The sequence below is a fragment of the Myxocyprinus asiaticus genome, chromosome 19 (genome assembly GCF_019703515.2).
Source record: "Myxocyprinus asiaticus isolate MX2 ecotype Aquarium Trade chromosome 19, UBuf_Myxa_2, whole genome shotgun sequence".
NCBI classification, from domain to species: domain Eukaryota; kingdom Metazoa; phylum Chordata; class Actinopteri; order Cypriniformes; family Catostomidae; genus Myxocyprinus; species Myxocyprinus asiaticus.
Genome location: NC_059362.1, coordinates 32,569,665 through 32,593,709, shown reverse-complemented (window position 1 = coordinate 32,593,709; position 24,045 = coordinate 32,569,665). Strand labels below are relative to the sequence as shown.

The 24,045-nt window shown below is 37.4% G+C and overlaps 1 protein-coding gene across 4 annotated transcripts in view; it reads left to right on the top strand.

Annotated features, from left to right (window-relative positions):
* The window catches only part of LOC127410350 (NBAS subunit of NRZ tethering complex-like), a 288,769-nt gene that overhangs the window by 186,036 nt on the left and 78,688 nt on the right, over positions 1-24,045 (top strand). For 3 of the 4 annotated variants that reach the window (XM_051645563.1, XM_051645560.1, XM_051645559.1), the window contains 4 exons: positions 1,081-1,284; positions 2,818-3,020; positions 12,143-12,232; positions 13,427-13,622. In XM_051645563.1, coding sequence (XP_051501523.1) covers positions 1,081-1,284; positions 2,818-3,020; positions 12,143-12,232; positions 13,427-13,622 — 693 coding nt within the window. The remainder of the gene's footprint in view (positions 1-1,080; positions 1,285-2,817; positions 3,021-12,142; positions 12,233-13,426; positions 13,623-24,045) is intronic. The other variant, XM_051645561.1, reaches the window with a different exon arrangement.

The following is a 24,045-nucleotide window of genomic DNA, read 5'->3' as shown; positions in this document are numbered from 1 at the left end:
AGTCACCCATAGAAAAGACGTCCCCCAGAATGGGCCCACACAACCTCAGATTTCACAGCATAACATTACCTCCTGTGCCCGAGCCAGGCTTGCTTGAACTAAGATTCAAATCTTGCATATCAGAGGTGACCTGTGTTTCCTGAGCGTCTCAGTATTATAATCCCCACTTGTAACAATGTCATATCATCTGCTTTCTCAGCATGAACACATTTCTGTATACTCCACATCCCTGGATACATCTTACACATCCACGGTTTACCTCCAACACTCCCCTCCTACGCCCGCATGCTGTCACACACACACACACACACGCACATTAACTGTATTTACTCACTCTTTGCACATAATCTATAGCAGAGGCATGGCACCTGTCATTGGTTTTCACTCCCTGTGGAATCCTGGAGTACCAAATCAATGCAGCTCTTAATTCAATGGTGAGAGTGGGTGTTTTTATGGGATTGAGTGTTTGTAACATGCTTTGTTACTGCTCTAATTATTACAGTGTTATATCAATGTAACAATCATTACAATAACATCATTTGAATGCTCCAGGGTCCAATGAACATTAGCAATCGGCCTTTTGATTACAGAAGCTCATTTAGGGTGTTTGTAGTTGTGTGTGTGTGCCTGTGTGTGTGTTTAATGTACAAGCAGCATAAACAGAAATTAAGCCATCTGTGTGAGACAAGAAAGAGTCAAGAGTTGGCAATATACATACAGTTCCTGTTGTTCAATTGGTAGAACATTGCACTTGCATCACTAAGGTCATGGATTTGATTACCAGGGAATGCACATACTGATAAAATGTATACCTTAAATGAACTTTGAATAAAAGCATCTGCTAAATGCATAGAAGTAAATGTAAACATGTAAATGAAACATACACACAGCTCTTTTTGCTATAACAATTGTGTTTCATGTGTAGTTACATGTGGTGTAGGTGGTGTACTGTATAAAGACTCTTTTTTTATTTTATTTTTTTTATAATATGCAAAACATGCTATACAATAATATAGTAATCTGAATCATAATCATCATTTTGGAAATGTTTTAATGTGTATTCTTGGCTTTTGTGTTTAGCTGTCTGTAGAGGCCAGACTGGAGATCACCAAGCGTGCACAGAAGGCTCTGAAAAGCATTAGTGACAAGAGTAAGAAAAAGGGCAATGATGACAGAAGTGAAAACTCCAACTTTCACTCCGCCCTCACTCATCTGCAACAGTCTCTTGCTCATCTAGAGACTCTGAGCCATGCCTTCCTCTTGTCACTCAAGACGAGCAAAGAGGTAATCGCCCATACAAATACACACTTTAAGAAAGGTTACTCACATATTTCCTTTTTTATAATCTTATACACTAAGAATTATGATCTCATGCACATTTATGCGATCTTAAGGGACCTGGTATTAACATCCTTGGGTGATCCAATTAAAAATGGTCAGCCGAGACAGATCGCCATTTACACCGGGTACTGTATTAACATGCGTGTAAATTGCATCACATGCATTTCTAACGACTCCCGAATATGGTTTGAGTGATCACAAACCTGTTTACTCCTGTATTTTGCACTGTCCATTTGCGATTGGATCACCTGAGACGGATCTTAATACCAGGTGTTAACAGGGCCCTAGATGTCAATATACAAGTATACAACTCTCCACTCAGAGTTCACTCTCTCTTTTACTCAGTCTACTTTCTTGCTCACTCTCTCTCATTCTCATATTCTTGCTCTTTTCCTCCATCCCTGATTCACAATTTCTCACTATCCAGTCCTATGTGACATTGGGTCTGATTGATTGGCAGGTTTGTAGCTGGTGTCTTGTCTGCAGGATAGTAGCAGGGAGCATGTCAGCCTGTGGTTTCTTAATACACACCCATCGAGCCATTTGTATATGGAAATATATGGATTTATTTCTACAGCACACACTTATGGAACAGAAACTGCCATATCTCATTACCAGCACACCTTCACCATGTCACACAACATGCTCCCATCGGGAAGTACACAGTCTGGGAAATTACATTGAATGTGTGTGTTTATGTAAGTGAGAAAGATGAGCCTCAGTTTTCAACTATTCTCACCAGTTTTGTACCAGGGTTATTATGCTTGTTTTGTATTTTGAATTTGAATTTGAGTGAAGTTGTTAGTTTTAATTACCAGTATTCAAAAATAGTTAATTAATAGTTATTCATAAGAGTAATATAATTTGTATCTTTGGAAAATTATACTTTTGTAATTTTTCTTTTGTGTACACCAGTAGTCTAATGTCAGACTTTGAAGATTTAATAAATCATACTTTGGTAAGGGTGATTGAAAATGCTAATTTATTTTATGTATTAGTACAAATGTATAGTTTCAGTTTAGTTTTTAATCTTTTGCAATCACCCGTTTTTATTTTAGATAAAAAAAAAAAATTATTGTTAAAGAGTAAAATAGTTGTTCATAATATTAATTTTATTTGTAACTTTGGAAAACTACTAGTTTTAGTGTCTTTTTTTCTTTCCTTTTTTTTTAATCTTTTGCATACACCCGTTTTTATTTTAGTTAATGAAAATACTTTTTCACTGTTTGTTTTTGTCTTCGTAATCGTTTTCTTGAACGATAATAACCTTGTTTCTTATTTGTCTTCTGGTGTATTGTGCTAAATTTCTCTACAGACATTTAGGGCTACAAAACAACTGTTTGTTTTTGTCTCAGCACATATTGCTCATTGATTATTGCCAGAGGATGGGAAAGAAATAGAGAATAATGTGTTCTCACCCTGAGTTAGTGTTTGTCTTTTTTATTCTTCTCTTTTTTTCTACTCTCCATGTTTTAGGAGCGCAAGCAGAAGTACAGTCATATTTATGACCTGTCCAGGTCACAGCAATCTAAGGTACACCATCTGGCCATCACAATGGCCATGGATGGACAGCCTCTTGAACAAATTGAGCAGCTGCTCTCGGTCACCGTGGGAATGAGCAACCTGTCGCTGAAGAACGTAGTACAGGATGCAGTAGAGCGAATCATAACTGCTCTCAGGTACTATAAGCTACAGTTCTGCCTGTTTCTCTTTGCCAATATCTTTTTCTTAATATCACCCTCATTTTTACTCTGTCTGTTTTATGCTCTAGCTCATTTCCTGTGATGATTTCTCCTTCTCTTTCTCCCTTTGTCTCTCTCTCTATGTCTGTCTTCACGGCCTTTCTCTCTATTAACCTATGTCAGGCTGGATGTGTTTTTGCTTGATTGAGTTAAACACAGCTTTGGTCTCTGCCTCGGCATTTGCTCTCTCTCTTTTACATTTCACTTTGTCTCTTTTTCTTACCTTTCATCTGCTTTTAGGAGGTCAATACCTCCCCCGCTGGCTGGCTCCTAAAACACTGTGTTCTTAATAATAATAGAAATTCAGAACTCCAGGAAAGTTTTCGATTTAAAGGTTTACCCATAGTTTACCCAAAAAATTCTGTCATTATTCACTCACCCTCATTTCGTTCCAAATCTGTATGCTGTTATTTTTTCCATGGAGCACAAATGTAGATTTCTTGAAGAATCGTCACACAGCAACTGTAAAGTTCCAAAAAGACAAAGAAACACTTTAAAAGTAGGGATGCACCTATCCGATTCCTGGATTGGTATTGGCTCCAATACCTACGTGTTATTAATGGTCGTTGCTGTCATGCACAATATAAGACAAACCATAAAAGCTCCATTAAAGTAGTACATATAACTTGTGCATTTTATTTAAAGTCTCTTGAAGACATACAATTGTTTTGTAAATCACAAAAAAAGCTGTTTTATAAATACATATATAGTGTGCATGTGCTGCGCACTACAAAATGAGCGCTGCTCTGTCGCACACTCACAGCACGTGCGGGCTCATGATATGCGTCTTTACTCGCTGAGCTACCCAGGCACCTCAAGGTATAGATGATTAAGGATTAACTGATTAAGGAAAAACAACACTGGTATCAGATCGGGATTGGTATGGGCCGATATAGAGTTCAGGTTTCGGAATCGGATCGGAAGATAAACTGTGGTGTCAGTGCATCCCTATTTAAAAGCACAGTAAATTCATCCTATGATTTATGAGCTATATTCCATGTTTCATGAAGTCATGAAGATGAAATTGAAGTCATTATTCTGGATCATTGAGTGAACGAGAATCGAGAACCGTATCAGTTCTTTTGAGCCTTTTTTTTTTTTTTAAAGAATCAGTTGATCCGGATCACAAATCAGAATAAATGTTTCATTCACGACTCACTGACTCAATGATCTGGTCACAACAGTTCTTGAGTTAACAGCTCACTGGAGCAAAAGATTATCAGAAAATAATGACTTAAATTTCAGTCTGTTTCTCATAAAGTTGATGAATGGCTTCAGAAGAATGGTGGTTTTATGGTCTTTTTTTTTTTTTTTTTTTTTTTGCAGTTAGACGTGATTGCTAAGAACTGTCCTTTTATCGAAAAAAGCTGCAAGATGCATCAAAATTCTCCTTTTGTGTTCTAAAGGAGAAAAAAAAAAAAAAAAAACAGGATATGGGTTTAGAATGACATGAGGGAGAATAAATAATGACAGAAGTTTCAAGACAGGCTCTAGTGAGTCTGTTTTTTAACACCAAACGCCAAATCAAAATCAAGGATTTAAGACCCAAAAAAGGCTGAAAAGACTGTAATGCTAATTTTTTATTTGACTTGTTGATCAATTATATCCCATTCAGTAAGTATTGACTCTTCTTTAAAAGGCAAATACGTCACATTTCCATGGCCACCAAAGGGCAGGAACCTTCTTTCTTCACCTCCTGATTAGTCATCCTGCTCAGTGAGTGTGGGATGATCAGATGCTTAAATTCAATCTGTAATCAAGGGGGATTAGTAAAGGTCTCCTGAATTAGAGAAAACGATGGTCAGAAAAATTACGATTGTTTACACTGGGGGCCTGGGTATCAGGCGAATCCAGGGCGTGCTGAGTGACACCAGCCAGGTCTCCTAAGCAACTAAATTGACCCGGTTGCTAGGGAGGGTAGAATCATGGTGTAACCTCCTCGTGGTTGCAATTAGGGGTTCTCACTCTCAATGGGGCGGGTGGTAAGTTGTGCATGGATCGCGGAGAATAGCATGAGCCTCCCATGCTGTGGGTCTCCACGGTGTCATGCACAGTGAGCCACATGATAAGATGCGCGGATTGACTGTCTCAGAAGCGGAGGCAGCTGAGACTTGTCCTCCTCCACCCGGATTGAGGTGAGTAACCGCACCACCACGAGGACCTACTAAGTAGTGGGAATTGGGCGTTCCAAATTGAGAGAAAAGGGGATAAAAGAAAGAAAGAAAAAAAAAGATTGATTACACTGTTAGAAACGCAAGCTTTTATGACCCGTCCTCCCCCTCTCTCCCATTCTTCCTGCTGGAGTAATTCACATATTGTGTAATTGCCTAAAACTAATACATGTCTTCTGTCTTCTGCTGCTAATTGCTGATTTGCAGAGGTGGGCAAATTAAACATGAACAATTTGATATCTTGGGTATTGTTAATTGTTAAACTATTGAGGAAAGTTTATTTCATAAAACTGCATTCTTAACTCTTCTCAATTTGTTTATGACCTGAATTTTTAAGGAAATTTGAAATCTACAGATGTAAAAGCTGTCAATGGTTGACATTTCTAGATTAAATAATAATCCTTTAGTATCACAGTGTTCTTCAATTAAAATGGAACTGTTGGTTTATGTGTGATTGAGGGAAATATTCAACAGGAATATGGTCCCCATGGTCAGAGAAAGCCTGGAAATATCTGAGAATTTTAAAGTTGTGTTTTCCAGGCCTGGAAAAGTCATGGAAAGTAATAAAATCTCAAAAGTCATTGAAATGTCTGTAATGAACGCATTTTTACCAGTTTCTCTCTGCTCTAAAATATTTAAAGAGCACCTATTATGATTTTTTAAATATTACCTTTCATGTGTTATATAGCAAATGTATAGTTATGAATGTAAAAAAGTCTGCAAAGTTTCAAAAATCAAAGTGCACGACAAATGGATTTATTGACTCCCAAAAGAAAGAACAAATTCTGAACACCTGAAACTAGTCGTTAGTAATTCCAGACTTACTTCCTGTACTAACCTAAAAAAAAAAAAACCTGCCTCTGGTCTTCAGTGGCTGCACGCGAACAGCTTTGACCCGCCCTCAAACACTAAACTAAGCGGTAGGCCAGTCACAACGGACTGGGGCATCTGACCAATCAGAGCACAGTAGGCTCTCTGAAAGGAGGAGTTCTGAATCCTTTAGAACGGATCATTGAACGAGTCGTTTTTGACACTGGCAAAAAAAGGTAATACTGCACTTTAAATTATGAGCAAATTAAAGTGTTTTTTGACCTTGGACGCATGTAAATCTATTGTATGAAACAAAATTAGGCACGTTTAAAAACCATAATAGGTGCCCTTAAAAGGCCTAGATATTGCTCTTGGGTAGAGTAAAACTTGCTCACAAGCCATTGTGCTGTCTTGATTTGTCAGTGAATCAGAATCACATACAAGGAATTTGACTTGAAGCTTCCAGTGCACAAACAATACAAAAACAAGAATTAAAAATAAGTGAATATTTTTCACGACAGTATTCAAGACAATATTTGAATCGTTCCTTGGAGTAAATTATTTGCAATTAAGTAGTAGAAAACGGTTTATGGTCAGAATCAAAGTGATTTTAAAAAATATGTATCCAGTCATCACAAATGCTTGGAAAGTCATGGAAAGTAATTTGGTCAAAAAGAGTGGGAATCCAGAATATTGCTTAAATACATTTGAAATGTGGGCGGCAGTTGCACTTATACAGGCCACCAGAGTTCCAATCTGGCTTGTGTCATTTCCCGGACTTTATTGGGTCTTAAATGTTTGGTTTGGCGTTTTGGTCATTAGAAAAAACATTAAAAAATCAAACCAAAGCAAGGTTTTAAGGGTACTTTTGCTTTACTCTTATGCATTTAGTTGGACAAACCAACTTAAATTTTATCATTTTGTACAGTATATACTTTCCCAGGGAATCAAATCTGTAACCTTGCCATTGCTAGCGCCATGCTGTACCAGTTGAGCTACTGGAGCATTATGTTCTCCATGTTATAGGAGTATTGACGGATCTTTGAGTTGGTGTTAAAGGAGCACTGCAGTAATATAGATGATGCCAAAATTCAAGAAATTGCTTTATTGCTTTAATTATTTATTGCTTCTGAAATCTATTTTAAAATAATATAAAACTAAAAAAAAAATTAAAAAAAATGAACTAGCTAAACTATAAATGCAATATAGGGTAATGTCCTTGAACTACCTTATAGTACCATGCTAATGTCTTTGGTGATCAAATAGTACCATAGTGTACATCAATGTATCATGTTGTTGATACATCACCATACCAAAATGCTACTACAGTCATTTTTGTAAGTGTCATTCAAAAAGATATGTGTACATGCATAAGTCATTTTAGTGCATGTGTCTATTTGTTCAACAGTCTAGACTGTGAAAAAGCATTTCAGGGTTTTCAATTGATTAAAGTCAATTGATTCATCAGCAGAAACCTTTAATGTTGGAGACTATCTAAACATTAACTGAAGAGAACCAACTTAGACTCCCGGTGCAACTGGAAAATTCAAAAACATTTTCCCTGTTAGCTAGCTATCTAGTGAGATTGTCACTTCTGCCAATCTTATAAAAGATCAGTGTTTCCATTTCAAGTGCCATTTTAAGCACGATAAATGTGCTCTTGTGGAGACCCAGTTAGCTTTCACAGTTCACAAGGCATCTTAAAGCACTCTTTTCTAGCGTACTTTTGATGTGTTTACACGGTAGACTCGCTTCTGCCTGTAGGAAGAAGAACTAAAAACCGCAGAGATAGGAGCAGAGACCAAGAATAATATTTGGATTTGAGCAATATACGTAAATGCTAATTCAACGTCTGAAATAAACATCAAACAAACGTCTGATTATAGATCATTTGAACAAACCATAAACCTAAAGTATTAAACTTTGCCACATAACTCAGTCTGAACCGTTTGTGCAACAGACAGGTATGATAATGCAAATTGTACCATTGAAGAGAGGTGTGCTATTACTTTTCTAACCAATTGGACTTGTGAACAATAAAACTAATAAACAAATCCCATAGATATAAAACTATCAAAATGCTCCTAGATTACATTTAATTTTCCAAAACTCTGGGAGTTTTTTGTCTACTGAAATTTCTTGGAAAGATATTTTTCAATGTGACATCAGTGGAACGATCCAAAAACACTTTAAACAACTTTACAACCCATTGAAGAGTCTGTACGTCTATCCCTTGCAGCATCATTGTCATTCCCATCAATAATCAAAGATAGCGCTGCTTTGAATAAGGTCTATATCAAAAGATTTGGGAATATCAAAAAAACTTAGGAATGGGCTCTTTTGTGCGAGAAAGCAACCAGCCAGAACATACTAGAATATACCTAGAAACCATTGAGAACACCTTAGCAACCACATAGAAATGGCCTGGCTACCACCCACCAGTGTTGCATAAAGTACCCAAATGTCATACTCATGTAAAAGTAAAGATACCTTCATGGAAATTGACAGAGGAAAAATACTTTTCATTAATGAAAGTGTTAAAGTAACTGATATTAGATGTTCTTAAATATCACAAGTACAAGTAAACCGCATAAATTACGACACAGTAAATTATATCCATGGCAACTCATTTCAGAATGTTCATAATGTTTTAGCCAAAATGCATCAAATTAATTAATTTACACTGGTGGCAAAAAGTTTGGAATAATGTACAGATTTTGCTCTTATGGAAAGAAATTGGTACTTTTATTCACCAAAGTGGCATTCAATTGATCACAATGTATAGTCAGGACATTAATAACGTGAAACATTACTAATACAATTTGAGAAAAAAAAACAAACAAACAAATTTTTTCAGAACTTCTAAAACTACTTCAAAGGGTTCTCATCAAAAAATCATCCACGTGCAGCAGTGGCTGTCTTGTCGGGCACTTCTCACACACCTTACAGTCTAGCTGATCCCACAAAAGCTCAATGGGGTTAAGATCCATAACACTCTTTTCCAATTATCTGTGGTCCAATGTCTGTGTTTCTTTGCCCACTCTAACCTTTTCTTTTTTGATTTTCTGTTTCAAAAGTGGCTTTTTCTTTGCAATTCTTCCCATAAGGCCTGCACCCCTGAGTCTTATCTTTACTGTTGTACGTGAAACTGATGTTGAGCAGGTAGACTTTAATGAAGCTGTCAGCTGAGGACATGTGAGGTGTCTATTTCTCAAACTAGAGACACTGATGTACTTATCCTCTTGTTTAGTTGTACATCTGGCCTTCCACATCTCTTTCTGTGCTTAGAGCCAACTGGCTGAGCCAGTTGTCCTTTGTCTTTGAAGACTGTAGTGTACACCTTTGTTTGAAATCTTCAGTTTTTTGGCAGTTTCAAGCATTGTATAACCTTCATTCCTCAAAACAATTATTGAATGACGAGTTTCTAGAGAAAGCCATTTTTGACCTAATATTGACCTTAAGACATGCCAGTCTATTGCATACTGTGGCAACTCAAAAACAAACACAATGTTAAGCTTCATTTTACGAACCAAATAGCTTTCAGCTGTGTTTTATATAATGGCAAGGGATTTTCTAGTACCAAAAAAGCAATTTAGCATGATTACTCAAGGATAAGGTGTTGGAGTGATGGCTGCTGGAAATGGGGCCTGTCTAGATTTGATAAAAAATGACTTTTTTCAAATAGTGATGGTGCTGTTTTTTTATATCAGTAATGTCCTGACTATACTTTGTGATCAGTTGAATGCCACTTTGGTAAATTAAAGTGCCAATTTCCTTCCGAAAACAGCTAAATCTGTACATTATTCCAAACTTTTGGCTGCCAGTGTATACCCAAAACAATTACGTAAACAGTCTCTTCTGTTTACATTACTCAGTGGAGACACGCGTTGTCTGGTACAGGCTCACCTTGTGATATTGATTCAGATTTGTGATTCACGAACAAATCATTCAGACTGTCTTTGAATCATATTGACTGATTCAAAAGAATCAAATTGATCAAAAGATTTGACTTAAGTGATTGATTTGCGAATCAACGAGCTGCATGGAGTTTACATTTGCAGCTGTGTTATTTTTTTGCGGTTTTCAGTCACAGAAGTAATAAAAGAATCTGGAGAAATATATTAGAGTAAAATTTCTTTTTCAAAATGTAGTGAAATAAAAGTGAAAGCCAACAGAAATATTTATACTTTAATAAAAATGTACTTAAAGGGTTAGTTCACCAAAAAATTTTAATTCTCTTATCTTTTACTCATCCTCATGCCATCCCAGATGTGTGACTTTCTTCTGCTGAACACAAACGAAGATATTTAGAAAAATGTCTCAGCTCTGTAGGTCCATACAATGCAAGTGAATGGTGGCCAGAACTTTGAAAGTCCAAAAAGCATATAAAAGCTGCATAAAAGTCTCCTTTTTTACCATTAATCTCCACTTTCACTTCCACATTCTTCTTCTTTTGTTTTTGGTGATTATTATCATTATTATTTTTTTTTTGTTGGTGCATATCGCCACCTACTGGGCAGAAAGGAGAATTTATAGTAAAAAATTACTTAAATATGAATCTGTTTCTCACCCACACCTATCATATAGCTTATGAATATATAAATTTAACAACTTTTTTTTATGGATTAATTTTATGCTGCCTTTGTTCTTTTTGAACCTTCAAAGTTCTGGCCAACATTTACTTGTATTGTATGGACTGACAGAGCTGAGATAGTCTTCTAAAAATCTTCATTTGTGTTCGGCAGGAGAAAGAAAGTTATACACATCTAGGATGGCATGAGGGTGAGTAAATGATGAGAAAATTTTCATTTTTGGGTGAACTACCCCTTTAAGTACAGTAGCAAAGGTTTTTTTTTTTTTTTTTTTTTTTTACTTTGTTGCTATACACCTCTGCCACCCACAACTCGTGGCGGGGAGTTTTGCATTCTCAAACAACACTCAGATTTTCCTCAGAAAATTAAAAAAAATTTAGTTCTGTATGTGGAATATTTTAGGTCACAGTACCTGTGTAAAATCGTTGTGACATTGGAAGATTTAATTAATGTTGGAATTTAAAGTAAAGTCTTTAAACTTATTACCAGAGTACAAAAGGAATGTCAAACTAATTATTTTGAATTTAACACTGCATGAACATTTTAATGATGATGTAGCAATAAAATGGACTACAGTGCAGATTACAACAAGGGCAAAGCAGAAAAATGTGTCCCAACCAGCGCACTGCTAATTAAGTGCTACAGCAGTGGCTGCAACAGAGAAAATAAATCACTGGGGTTCTTTGTACAGCATGCACAGACTGTGATTTGATACAGTCAAGGATATAGCTGAAGTAAATAATAGTATGTATTATACAAAGTATTTTGAAACATGAATTTTTGGAAGCAGCACAAGGAAAACTGTCATCCTTACTGAAACATTGCTCATGTTGTATTGACTTGCAATATCCCCAAACCAAACAGAGAAGGAGAGGCATAACATACAAGAATAGTACTGAAGCAAGCAACAAAACAGAGCTATAGGTGATATTGTGGAGAATGGCAAAGAACTCCCGCCTAAAAAAAAACCAAATAATAATAATTTATTCTACCACCAAAAACGTTAGACACTTCAGCTTTAAAGAAAAGCACCACCCACTACCATTGTATTGAAAAGATGGACAGAGATATTCATTAAAAAATCTTTTGTGTGCCGCATAAGAAAGTCATACGGGTTCGGAACAACATGAGGTTGAGTAAATAATTCATTTTGGATGAACTATTCCTTTAACAGAAACATAATTAAGTGGCACAACCTCATGCATAGAAGCATAAAAGAAACACAGATTTAATGGAGGGAGACGGGCAAGTCCAGAATAGAAGGGAGGAGCCCTGCAGCTAGAGATTCAGCAGAAGCACGTTAAGATGGCTCACTGTGAAAATCCTTTCATTTGGTGTACACACACACACACACACGCAAACACTCTCTCTCTCTCTCGCTCTCTCTCTCTCTCTCTCTTTCACACACACACTAAGTTTGGAGCCTCAAGACATTGAACCAAAACTAAAGCTTTGTTCGTGAATGTTTGTGTGTTTTTGTTTTCAGTGGTGACAAGGACGCTTTGAAAGATTATGCAGACCCCTTGAAGGTACTGGAAGGAATTGTAGTGGCAGTGCACACTAATGTGCAGAGCGGGTGAGTGTGTCCTTTGTTGCATTGTCCCCTTTTACCATTACTGAAGCCAAATGCCACCCGTTTGACCTCCGGTATTTCATGTATAAAGTCATATGACCATATTGTACTGTTTAGTGGGCATTATAATACCATACCACTGCTATAATTAAAGGCATTTTCACCTAAAAAATAAAATTCTGTTATTATTTACTCACACTTATGTTGTTCAAAGCCATTTATTTTTTCTTCACAAAAAGAGCATTTGTGAAGAATCTTTACCAAGTGACCCATTAACGAACCATTAAAGTAGTCCGTACAACTTAATCCATACTATTTTACAAGATTTTGCCCCAGTTAAGGTTTTTTTTTGCAATATGGTGTATATATATATATATATATATGGTGATAGTCACAATAAACAATTTCTCTAACAAGTTAAATAGTTTATTGGCCTAACTTTAAGCTGTTTGCTTAAAGATATCAAAGATAATTCTCTGAACAAATGGTTGGTACAATAATAGATTTCAATTGATCTATGATCATGCGTGCTACACTTGGCTACTTTACAGCTGATTCAAATGTGGCGAAACGTTTAAAACAGTATTCAGGTAAGTACTGTACTGAGTAAAACACTTAAATGACTTGGCTTTTAAAACACGTTAAAAACAAACTGTTAGTATTATTGCATTAAATTATACAGGTAATGTATATGGACATTGTGAATATGGATAGTTGACATGCCCTGCAGTGTGGCATGCAAAACTCAATATAAAACTATTTTGAACAGCATTTTGCTAATTATTTTATCATTTTTATGCACAAGCTTTTATGACCTCATATTAATTGAGGGACTATGGCATATTATTATTTTGATAAATTGTCACACTGCAGGGACAATTACAATGAACCAATGAAGGCCAAAAGGTTTGAAAAAAAATGGTGAAAAAGTTTCAGATTTGTGTAAAACTAAAATTAAATGAAGATCTTTTATACAACCTAAGATGAACACTTTCCCTTATACATTCATATACATTTTAACCTAAAATCTTGATGTTGGTGATAAAAAGTCCATGGACACATTATGCATCATCTAGCCAAATAGTATACCAAAATATTCAGTGGTACCTATAATGTTTGCATACATAAATAAGACAAAACATATATTTTTTTACTGATTTTATGTGATTTTAAGGCTGTATTACATTCATGTTTTAGCAGTAATTTGGTGACATCTGAGGACATGTTGGCATGGCTGCGACCTTTTTGTGGAGACGACACTAAACCGGTACGACCCCGAATTGAAGTGCTGCAGATTCTAGAACATTCTTTCAGCCTCAGCGATCAGGACGTTCACCTACTAGTGTTCTTCAGGAGCCAGGCAATTCTGAAAGCCTGCTGGCCAGACAGAAAGGTAAAAAACATGCATGTACCCACACTGGCACAAAACACAATTTACATTTGACACATAACATTTTTATGTTCCCACATCTCTGACTTGGTATTAGCTTATTCCTCTGTAAGGCACTGTGTGAATGTAATCTCATTTTACAGTGCAACCCTTTTGTGAGTTAGTATGTGCTTATATTAATTGCTTAACTAGTCTCTCGCTTGCATTTCATGTCTTTGTCTTTGGGTGTGAAGGAGTGAGTTGTAGTTCATCCAGGGATTACTGACTGACTGCTTGCTTGGCCATGCTCTTTGTCCTCACCTCTTGTTGCTTTGAGGAAGAGAGCGTGTCATTCTGCCATGTTCTGTATTGTTGTTTTTTGTGTGTTTATTTGTCTGTACTGTATTTTCCAGAGCAGCTTGAGTAAATGCAAAAGGCAGAGAAAAATTAATATATTTAAAAAAAATCTTTTAAGCTTTTTCTGCCCAAGTATGTCAATGTTTTTTTCTCTGGAGAATGACCTTCTTGGTTAACAAAAGAGATACATAACATGAAGTAATTGAATTATAATGTTTAGTGCAACTCTGGTTGGCCTACAATGTCACCATAGCCCCAATAGTGGGCTTGTGTTTGTACATTTTCCAAAATTCTATTTAAATTATTAAAACAGATTGATTTTAAAGAACAGATGGGGCTCAGTTTGTGGAGCAAACAGTTAAATTGCTAAATGGATAGATGGATGAATGGATGGACTGATGAAAGAATATGTTGTCAAAGTTAAAGGGGTATCATTTTTTTTACATAATTTCTCCTATTCCACATTAATATGCAGAGACAATTATAGGTAAGCCATTCGTAGGTAAAAGCATCCCAACCAATCTGACTTGGCAACATTGGCTTGACCAATGGCGTGAGTTTGGGACAAGTCAATCATGGTAACACTTTACAAAAAAGTTGCATTTGTTAACATGAACTAACAATAAACAGTACTTTTACATAGGGCTGGGCGATATATCAAATATTCACAATATAATCACAATTTTGCTGATGATAAAAAATTAAGCAATATCGTAAATATTGCAGTGATTTTTATATTCTTTTTATTTGGCCATTAGGTTTCATAAAGAGCAGATCAGTAGACTCTTCACAATCTTTCAGGTCCACATAATCAATAAAAATAACATCAAAATGGTGATATAGATATGTGATTATTAAACCGCAAATGGATAGGATTAAAGACAGATCTGTGTGTGCTTCAGAATAAACAGGCGACGGAGCTGTTCTGTGCACGGGCAGGGCTCATGGTCTCATGTTTTTAGTGACTTGACTTGACTGGGTACCACAGTAATAAATTAGTATTATGCAATATTAAACTGGGTTCCAAAAAATAAGTAGTTTTTGCCCAACTTGTTCATTCACACAAATGTTTTAGTAAAAATATATTAAGGTAAATAATGCTTTGTATTAATCTACTATGTATCGTTGTATATAAAATGTATATATAAAAGTGCATATCGATGAAAATGAGTAAATTAAATCTCAAAAACTGTGGGAAACATGCCTTCGTTATTTTTTATGTTTATTCAATGCCTTTAGAATATTGAATCTACTTGGCTACAATGGCTGTTTGGATAAAATGATGGTTCCTCTGATTAAAAAAAAAAAAAAATCACTTTTATACAATTTCAGAGCAAATACTTGATTATCGAGATATATATTGAATGTTGTCAATAGGCTAAAAATATTGAGATACAATTTTTGTAGCCATATCGCCAAGCCCTCCTTTTACAGCAGTTATTAATCTTCTTTAATGTTAATTGCAACATATACTATGTTTACATCATGATGGCACCGCGGATGGCCGCCTCGGTGTGGAGCGCTTCTATTGTTTTGTTGTTTTTGTTTGTTTGTCCTGTGTTTAGTAATCTTTTTCCAGTCAGTTTTACCAGAGACGAACTGCTGAACATTCGACATCATATACCAGTCATTCTTTTCCCGGATTTTGAATATTCAGACGTTTTGTTTGACATTTTAGTCAGAGGCACGGCTGTGTTGTTTAAACGGGCTATGAGACGCAGGCGAGGGAGACGAGCAGGCACGTTGGTCAAGCTCCGTCGGTGGGGCTTTCGAACAACGCTGCCGAGCATTCATCTAGCGAATCTCCGCTCTCTCCTTAACAAAACGGACGAACTACATCTCCTCACCTGCACAAACAAGGACTTTTCAACCTCTGCTGCCTTGTGCTTCACAGAAACCTGGCTGAGTGAAGCCATTCCGGACAGCGCGTTACATCTGCTGTTCAGAGCGGATCGCATCACGGAGTTAACGGGGAAAACGAGAGGCGGTGGAACATGCTTTTACATCAATGACAGTTGGTGTACAGATGTAACAGCGTTAAAGAAGATGTGCTGTCCTAATTTGGAAGCGCCCTTTATTAACTGTAAGCCTTTCTACTCGCTGCGGGAGTTTTCCTCGTTTATTCTGGTGAGTGTGTATATCGCGCCAAACGCGTGTTTGAATGCCGCGCTGCAACAGCTGGCTGATCAAATCACAGACACAGAACAACAATACCCGGACTCAGTTATTATTATTCTTGGGGATTTTAACAAAGCAAACCTCACACGTGAACTGCCCAAATACAAAGAGCACATTACATGCCCAACCAGAGACAGGAACATAATGGATCACTGCTACACAACAATAAAGGATGCATATCGCTCTGTTCCTAGAGCAGCTTTGGGACTATCTGATCACTGTCTGGTTCATCTTCTTCCAACCTACAGAAAGAAATTAAAATATGCTAATCCTGTAGTAAGGACTGTAAAGGAATGGACCAACGAAGCAGAGCTGGAACTACAAGCCTGCTTTGACTGCACTGATTGGAGTGTTTTTGAGGCTGCAGCCACAGACCTGGATGAGTTCTCAGATACTGTTACATCATATATCAGTTTCTGTGAGGATATGTGCATTCCTACTAGGACTTACTTAACATTTACCAACGACAAACCATGGTTTACAGTGGAACTCAGGCAGCTTCATCAGGCCAAAGAGGATGCTTACAGAGTTGGGGATAAAGTCTTGTACAATCAGGCCAGGAACACACTGAATAAGGGAATCAGAGTGGCTAAAAGAAGATACTCTGAGAAGCTGAAAAACAAGTTTTCAGCTAATGACCCTGCATCAGTGTGGAGTGGCATGAAACAACTTACGAATTACAGGACTCCTACCCCCAACCCTGTGGTGGACCAACAACTAGCTGACGACCTGAATGTGTTCTACTGTAGATTTGAAAGGCCCAGTCTCACACCCCACACCCACTCTGACCTTCAATTCACACAAACACCAACACCTCCTGCAACCTCCCTCCTGCTACTCAACCTGCGCTTAAGATCTGTGAAGATGATGTGAGCTGCGTCTTTCAAAAACAAAGGATAAGGAAAGCACAGGGCCCAGATGGCATTTTACCTGCATGTCTTAGATCCTGTGCTAACCAGCTGGCCCCCATCTTCACACAGATCTTCAATAGATCACTGGAGCAGTGTGAAGTTCCATGCTGCTTCAAACGTTCCACTATAATCCCCATCCCAAAGAAACCAAAAATCACAGGACTTAATGACTACAGACCTGTTGCCCTGATGCCTGTCATGAAGTCATTTGAGAGTCTGGTGTTGGCCCACCTGAAAGACATCACTGGACCCTTTCTAGATCCCCTTCAATTTGCTTATCGAGCAAACAGGTCTGTGGATAATGCAGTAAACATGGGATTGCATCATATCCTGCCACATCTGGACAGACCAGGGACATATGCAAGGATCCTTTTTGTGGACTTCAGTTCGGCTTTCAACACCATCATCCCAACTATTCTCCGGACTAAATTACACCAACTCTCTGTTCCCATGTCTATCTGTCAGTGGATTACCAGCTTCCTGACAGACAGGCAGCAGCTTGTGAGACAGGGGAAATTCACTTCCAGCACCTGTACAGTCAGCACTGGTGCCCCCCAGGGATGTGTGCTCTCCCCACTACTCTTCTCCCTCTACACCAACAACTGCATCGCCAAGGACCCCTCTCTCAAGCTCCTGAAGTTTGCAGATGACACCACTGTCATCGGCCTCATCCGAGATGACGATGAGTCTGCATACAGAAGGGAGGTTAAACAGCTGGCTGTCTGGTGCAGACAAAGCATCCTTGAGTTGAACACGCGCAAAACGGTGGAAATGATTGTGGACTTTAGGTGGAACCCCCCAACACTGACCAGTGGAGTCATTCAGGTTCCTGGGCACTACCATCTCACAGAACCTGAAGTGGGAGACCCACGTTGACTCCACTGCGAAAAAGGCCCAGCAGAGATTGTACTTCCTTCACCAGTTGAGTAAGTTCAACCTGCCACAGGCGCTGCTGATACAGTTCTACTCAGCGGTCATTGAGTCTGTCCTCTGCACTTCAATAACTGTCTGGTTTGGTTCAGCTACGAAATCAGACATCAGAAGACTACAAAGGACAGTTTGGACTGCTGAGAGGATTATTGGTTTTTATAATATCCAACACATCCTACCTCTTCTGCCACTACATTCCCTTGCACTGTACTGTAGATTTGCACTACGTATGTGTATGTGTGTGTATATGTATGTATATGTGTGTGTGTATGTATGTATGTATGTGTGTGTGTATATATATATATATATATATATATATATATATATATATATATATATATATATATTTATATATGTGTGTGTGTGTGCATGTATACAGTGCATCCGGAAAGTATTCACAGCGCTTCACTTTTTCCACATTTTGTTATGTTACAGCCTTATTCCAAAATGGATTAAATTCATTATTTTCCTCAAAATTCTATAAGCAATACCCCATAATGACAACGTGAAAGAAGTTTGTTTAAAATCTTTGCAAATTTATTAAAAATAAAAAACAGAACAAAAATCACATGTACATAAGTATTCGCAGCCTTTGCCATGACACTCAGAATTGAGCACAGGTGCATCCTGTTTACACTTATCATCCTTGAGATGTTTCTACAACTTGATTGGAATCCACCTGTGTTAAATTCAGTTGATTGGACATGATTTGGAAAGGCACACAGTGGCCTCCATCATCCGTAAATGGAAGAAGTTTGGAACCACCAGGACTCTCCCTAGAGCTGGCCGCCCGGACAAACTGAGCGATTGGGGGAGAAGGGCCTTAGTCAGGGAGGTGACCAAGAACCCGATGGTCACTCTGACATAGCTCCAGTGTTTCTCTGTGGAGAGAGGAGAACCTTCCAGAAGAACAACCATCTCTGCAGCACTCCACCAATCAGGCCTGTATGGTAGAGTGGCCAGATGGAAACTACTCCTCAGTAAAAGGCACATGACAGCCCACCTGGAGTTTGCCAAAAGGCACCTGAAGGACTCTCAGACCATGAGAAACAAAGCCAAGATAACAAAGGATTGGCTCCGGGACAACTCTGTGAATGTCCTTGAGTGGCCCAACCAGAGCCCAGACTTGAACCCGATTGAACATCTCTGGAGAGATCAGAAAATGGCTGTGCACCGACGCTCCCCATCCAACCTGATGGAGCTTGAGAGATCCTGCAAAGAAGAATGGGAGAAACTGCCCAAAAATAGGTGTGCCAAGCTTGTAGCATTGTACTCAAAAAGACTTGAGGCTGTAACTGGTGCCAAAGGTGCTTCAACAAAGTGTTGAGCAAAGGCTGTGAATACTTATGTACATGTGATTTTTTTTTTTTTTTTTTTGATTTAAAAAAAAAAAAAAAATTGCAAAGATTTCAAACAAACTTCTTTCATGTTGTCATTATGGGGTATTGTTTGTAGAATTTTGAGGAAAATTATTAATTTAATCCATTTTGGAATAAGGCTGTAACATAACAAAATGTGGAAAAAGTGAAGCGCTGTGAATACTTTCCGGATGTACTGTATGTGTATTTGTATGTATGTGTGTATGTGTATGTATGTATGTATATATGTATATATATATATATATATATATTATATATAGATATATTTTCTATTGTGTATTCTATTTATACTTTTTCTTTTCAATATCTATCTATTTTTTATTCAATTTTAATTATTTTTTAAAAGTCTTGTTGCTGTTTTTGTATTGTTGTGAACTGGAAGCTCCTGTCACCAAGACAAATTCCTTGTATGTGTAAGCATACTTGGCATTAAAGCTCATTCTGATTTTGATTCTGATACTAATTTATTTTTATAATAAAACATATACACTCACTGAGCACTTTATTAGAAACACTGTAGTCCTAATAAATTGCCAGACATGGTCGTCTGCTGTTGTAGCACATCTGCCTCAGGGTTTGACATGTTGTGCATTCTGAGATGGTATTCTGCTCACTACAATTGTACAGAGTGGTTGTCTGAGTTACTGTAGCCTTTCTGTCAGCTCGAACCTGTTTAGACATTCTCCGTTGACCTCTCTCATCAACAAGGCATTTCCATCCACAGAACTGCTGCTCACTCGATGTTTTTTGTTTGTTTTTAGCACCATTCTGAGTAAATTCTAGAGACTGTTGTGCATGAAAATCCCAGGAGATCAGCAGTTACAGAAATACTCAAACCAGCCCGTCTGGCACCAACAATCATGCCACGGTCAATCACTGAAGTCATTTTTATTTTATTTTTATCATTCTGATGGTTGATGTGAACATTAACTGAAACTCCTGACCCGTATGATTGATGTTTTTATGCATTGCACTGCTGCCACACGATTGGCTGATAAGATAATTGCATTAATAAGTTGGTGTACAGGTGTTCCTAATTGTTCAGTGATTGTATATTAACAATAGTAAATGCATTATCAACTAACATGAGCTAACAATTAATAATTACATTTTTATAAATTAACATAATAAACATAACCAAATAGAAACTTATTGTAAAGTGTTACCGCTATCCTTTCTGTGACCAATTACAGTGTTTTGGAAACCTGTTTTTAAACAGTCTATATTTTTGCAATTATGTTTGGTGGTGTTATTAGCACAGAAATTGCACACTTCAACTTTAAGAATTGTAAAATTTGATTAGTTGGAGTTTTCAGACATCAAGTAAAGACAGTTCTTCTCAAAACTTTTCTTACACAATGCACACTAGAAAAAAACATGCCGTTAATCCATTTTCTGTCAAATCACTTAATCCATTCTTTTACTGAACATTAATCATGCAAATGAGTATTTATATATGCCGACGCTATCAGATGTTTGATTTCACTTTAAGAGGATTAATCAGCCAATTGTTTAATAGAATACTTAAGTGCAATCTTCAGTCTTTGGGGGTTTAAAGAAAAAGAACCCCTTAAGATTGTCGTCAGTAGTTCCAGTTTGCCACAAGCCGTTGATTTGCATTATTCAGTGGTAAACAACAGCCTATGATACTGTTTATGGGTTGAGGGCAATTGAGAGCAAACTGTGGAATGTGCTTATTTATAGCAAGTCATGGTTGGATTTGAATAGTTTAGAGCATGCAGAACATTTGGGATGAAGTCTAACCTTCTAATTCCAAAGATTATTAGGTTATTTTTCCTACAAATTGCCTCAGTTGTGGCTACCACTATTGCTTGCTTATAAACGTGAATCGCATGATTATATCTGTACACTGTGTCCACAATGTTGGCAATTGCTGTTATCCTTCAAATGAATTATGTTGTTTGTCTTTATTGACAAAGAATGGGAAATGAAGGGAGCTGTATTGAGAAGTCATGCCCTAAAGGAGGAGGAATAATTAAAATGGACAGATTGAGGGAGAAAAATGGCTCCTTTTCACTGAGTCATGAAGTCCTAAAACGGATGGCCACATCCTCAGATGCCTAAATCCTGATTGGGAGCACAGAGCCAGGGCCTGTTTGCTCCACGCAGTGTGCATCAGGCCACGTAATGCTGGCGTGGTGTGTCTGCCTGCGGAGTTTCAGGAACTGGTTTATATCTTGAGCTACAGAGTCTAATTATTGACTGATAGCCCTAGGTGTGTTTGTGTGTGTGTGTGTGTGTGTGTCTTTATTTACGTCTGTACCTGTTATCTGTGTGTGTGCCTGTTCTTGCCCATAGGAGTGTGTGTGTGTTAATATAACACTTCTACCCCCTGTTTCATAAACTAATCAACTCCTATCTCACATGCTGGCCCATTCTGGAAGCCACTGCCATAGCAATCACAACTTCACTGCTGCCAAGGAAGAGCTGTGTTTCAAGTCTCAGATTTGTTTGTTCTATTGCATCTTTTGCTGAGCTTTATATTTGCTGTTCTTGTTTCGTTCTACTCTGTTGTGGTGGTGTTTATCTCCCCAAATTATGAGGTAGGGTTGTTGAGGTTAATCAAACCTGAATAGTGGCTGACGTTTCAAATCTACAAAGAGGAAACATGTCTGCTCTCCTAAAAAGAGGAAGAACCATGTGAGCAATGGAAAACGCAGGACTGATTATTGTGGAAATTACTTTGATCAAAGATACACTCACTGAGCACTTTATTATGTGGACCTAATAAAGAACCTGAAGTGGTCTTCTACTGTTTTAGCCCATCCGCTTCAAGGTTTGACATGTTGTGCATTCTGAGATGCTATTCTGCTCTCCACAATTGAACAGAGTGGTTATCTGAGTTACCGTAGCCTTTCTGAACCAGTCTGGCAATTCTCCATTGACCTCTCTCATCAACAAGGCATTTCCGTCTGCAGAACTGCCGCTCACTGGATGTCTTTTGTTTTTGGCAACATTTTGAGTAAACTATAGAGACTGCGGTGCGTGAAAATCCCAGGAGATCAGCAGTTACAGAAATACTCAAACCAGCCCATCTGGCACCAACAATCATGCCACGATCAGAATCACTGAGATTACATTTTTTCCCCATTCTGATGGTTGATTTGTACATTAACTTAAGCTCCTGTCCCATATCTGCATGGTTTTATGCATTGCACTGTTGCCACACGATTTGCTTTTTAATCACATGAATAAGTAGGTATACAGGTGTTCCTAATACAGTGCTAATTTAGTATATAATGAGATAGAGGTTGAATTGTACTTTTGTCTTTTTCACTAACAGTGCAAAGTGTATTTAGTTTATAGTCCTAAAAAAAAAAAAGGTCCTTCATGATCGCTGCATGTCAGACCTTACAATATGATCTGAGGGTACAAGCCATGGCACACAGTGGGACATTATCAAACTGTATGATACACATCATACCAAAGATTTTTTTCCCAATTTTCCTGATTAACAGTGCTGACTGGGTGTTTCATCACATCTTGCCAGTGTAGGAGCAGTCACACTGCATGACTGCAGCAAAACATTTCGGACACTACCAGAACTTTGTCTGAGGCCAGGATTCATTGGGAAGGCAGTTAATCGGTCGTCAGTGAACAAGTCACACTAAGCAATCAAAGACTGACGATTTTGCTCTATGGCAAGAGAAATCATTTACGTTGCCCGATATTTGTCTCAGACAGCAAAACGTAGCCAAAATCATACAAGGTTAACCGCGCTTTAGTTGCTAATGAGTTATACATACAGACTACAATGTTTATCCTTTAAATTAAACGTTAATAATCAAGCGTGAAATCTAGCATACACACTAGATAAATGACAAGTAATTAATGGGACACTGACGTGTAATTTAATGTATGACTGTGTGTAATTAATGTTGTAGAACAAAACACAAAAGTCTCTTCAAGTATTGTTAACATCAGACCTTATTTTACTCATAAATCAAAAACCGCTCTTCTAAAAACCCATTCGAAATTCCTAAGGGAAACCATGATGAATTAGCCTTCCAAGGGTTGGCCTACAAATTGACATCATGAGCAGAACAGCTCAATATGATAACTCTCTCTCTCAATTATATTAATCAGGTTGGAATGCTGATGGTTTAAAATTTCTAAAATCACACAAACTCTTATACTTAGCAGAAATCATCGTAGCTGGAGAGAATTTCTTTAGAACAGTGTGTTCTTACTGCCATGTTGTGGTTGCACTTTTTCCCCACTTATCACAAACTGTCTTGACAGGCACCTCAAATGCTTGTTCCCCTGTCTGCACTCAAAACAGGTCTCCACTAGTATACATATGATCGTTGGAGCATATTCTACTGAAGTGCTAGATATTGAATAGACAAACTTTTAATGCTAATAAGGTGTAATATCTATGTGGACCCATTTGTACCACTCAATAATCATTTGAGAAATCGTTAAATCACAATAAACAATTGTTGAATATTCCATAAATTATGAAATGTCTAAACATAGATAAATAGATTAAAAAAGACCCAGTTTGATAATTAAAAGTGTCAATTAAATATATTGTTAAATAAACTAATTGAAAGTACAATATTCAGTATAGTAATTGATAACATAATAAAGCAGTTATTTTTATATGATATTCCAAAATTGGTTGATTTGGTTGTTGCAATTTTATTTATTTGTTAGTTTTTCTATTAT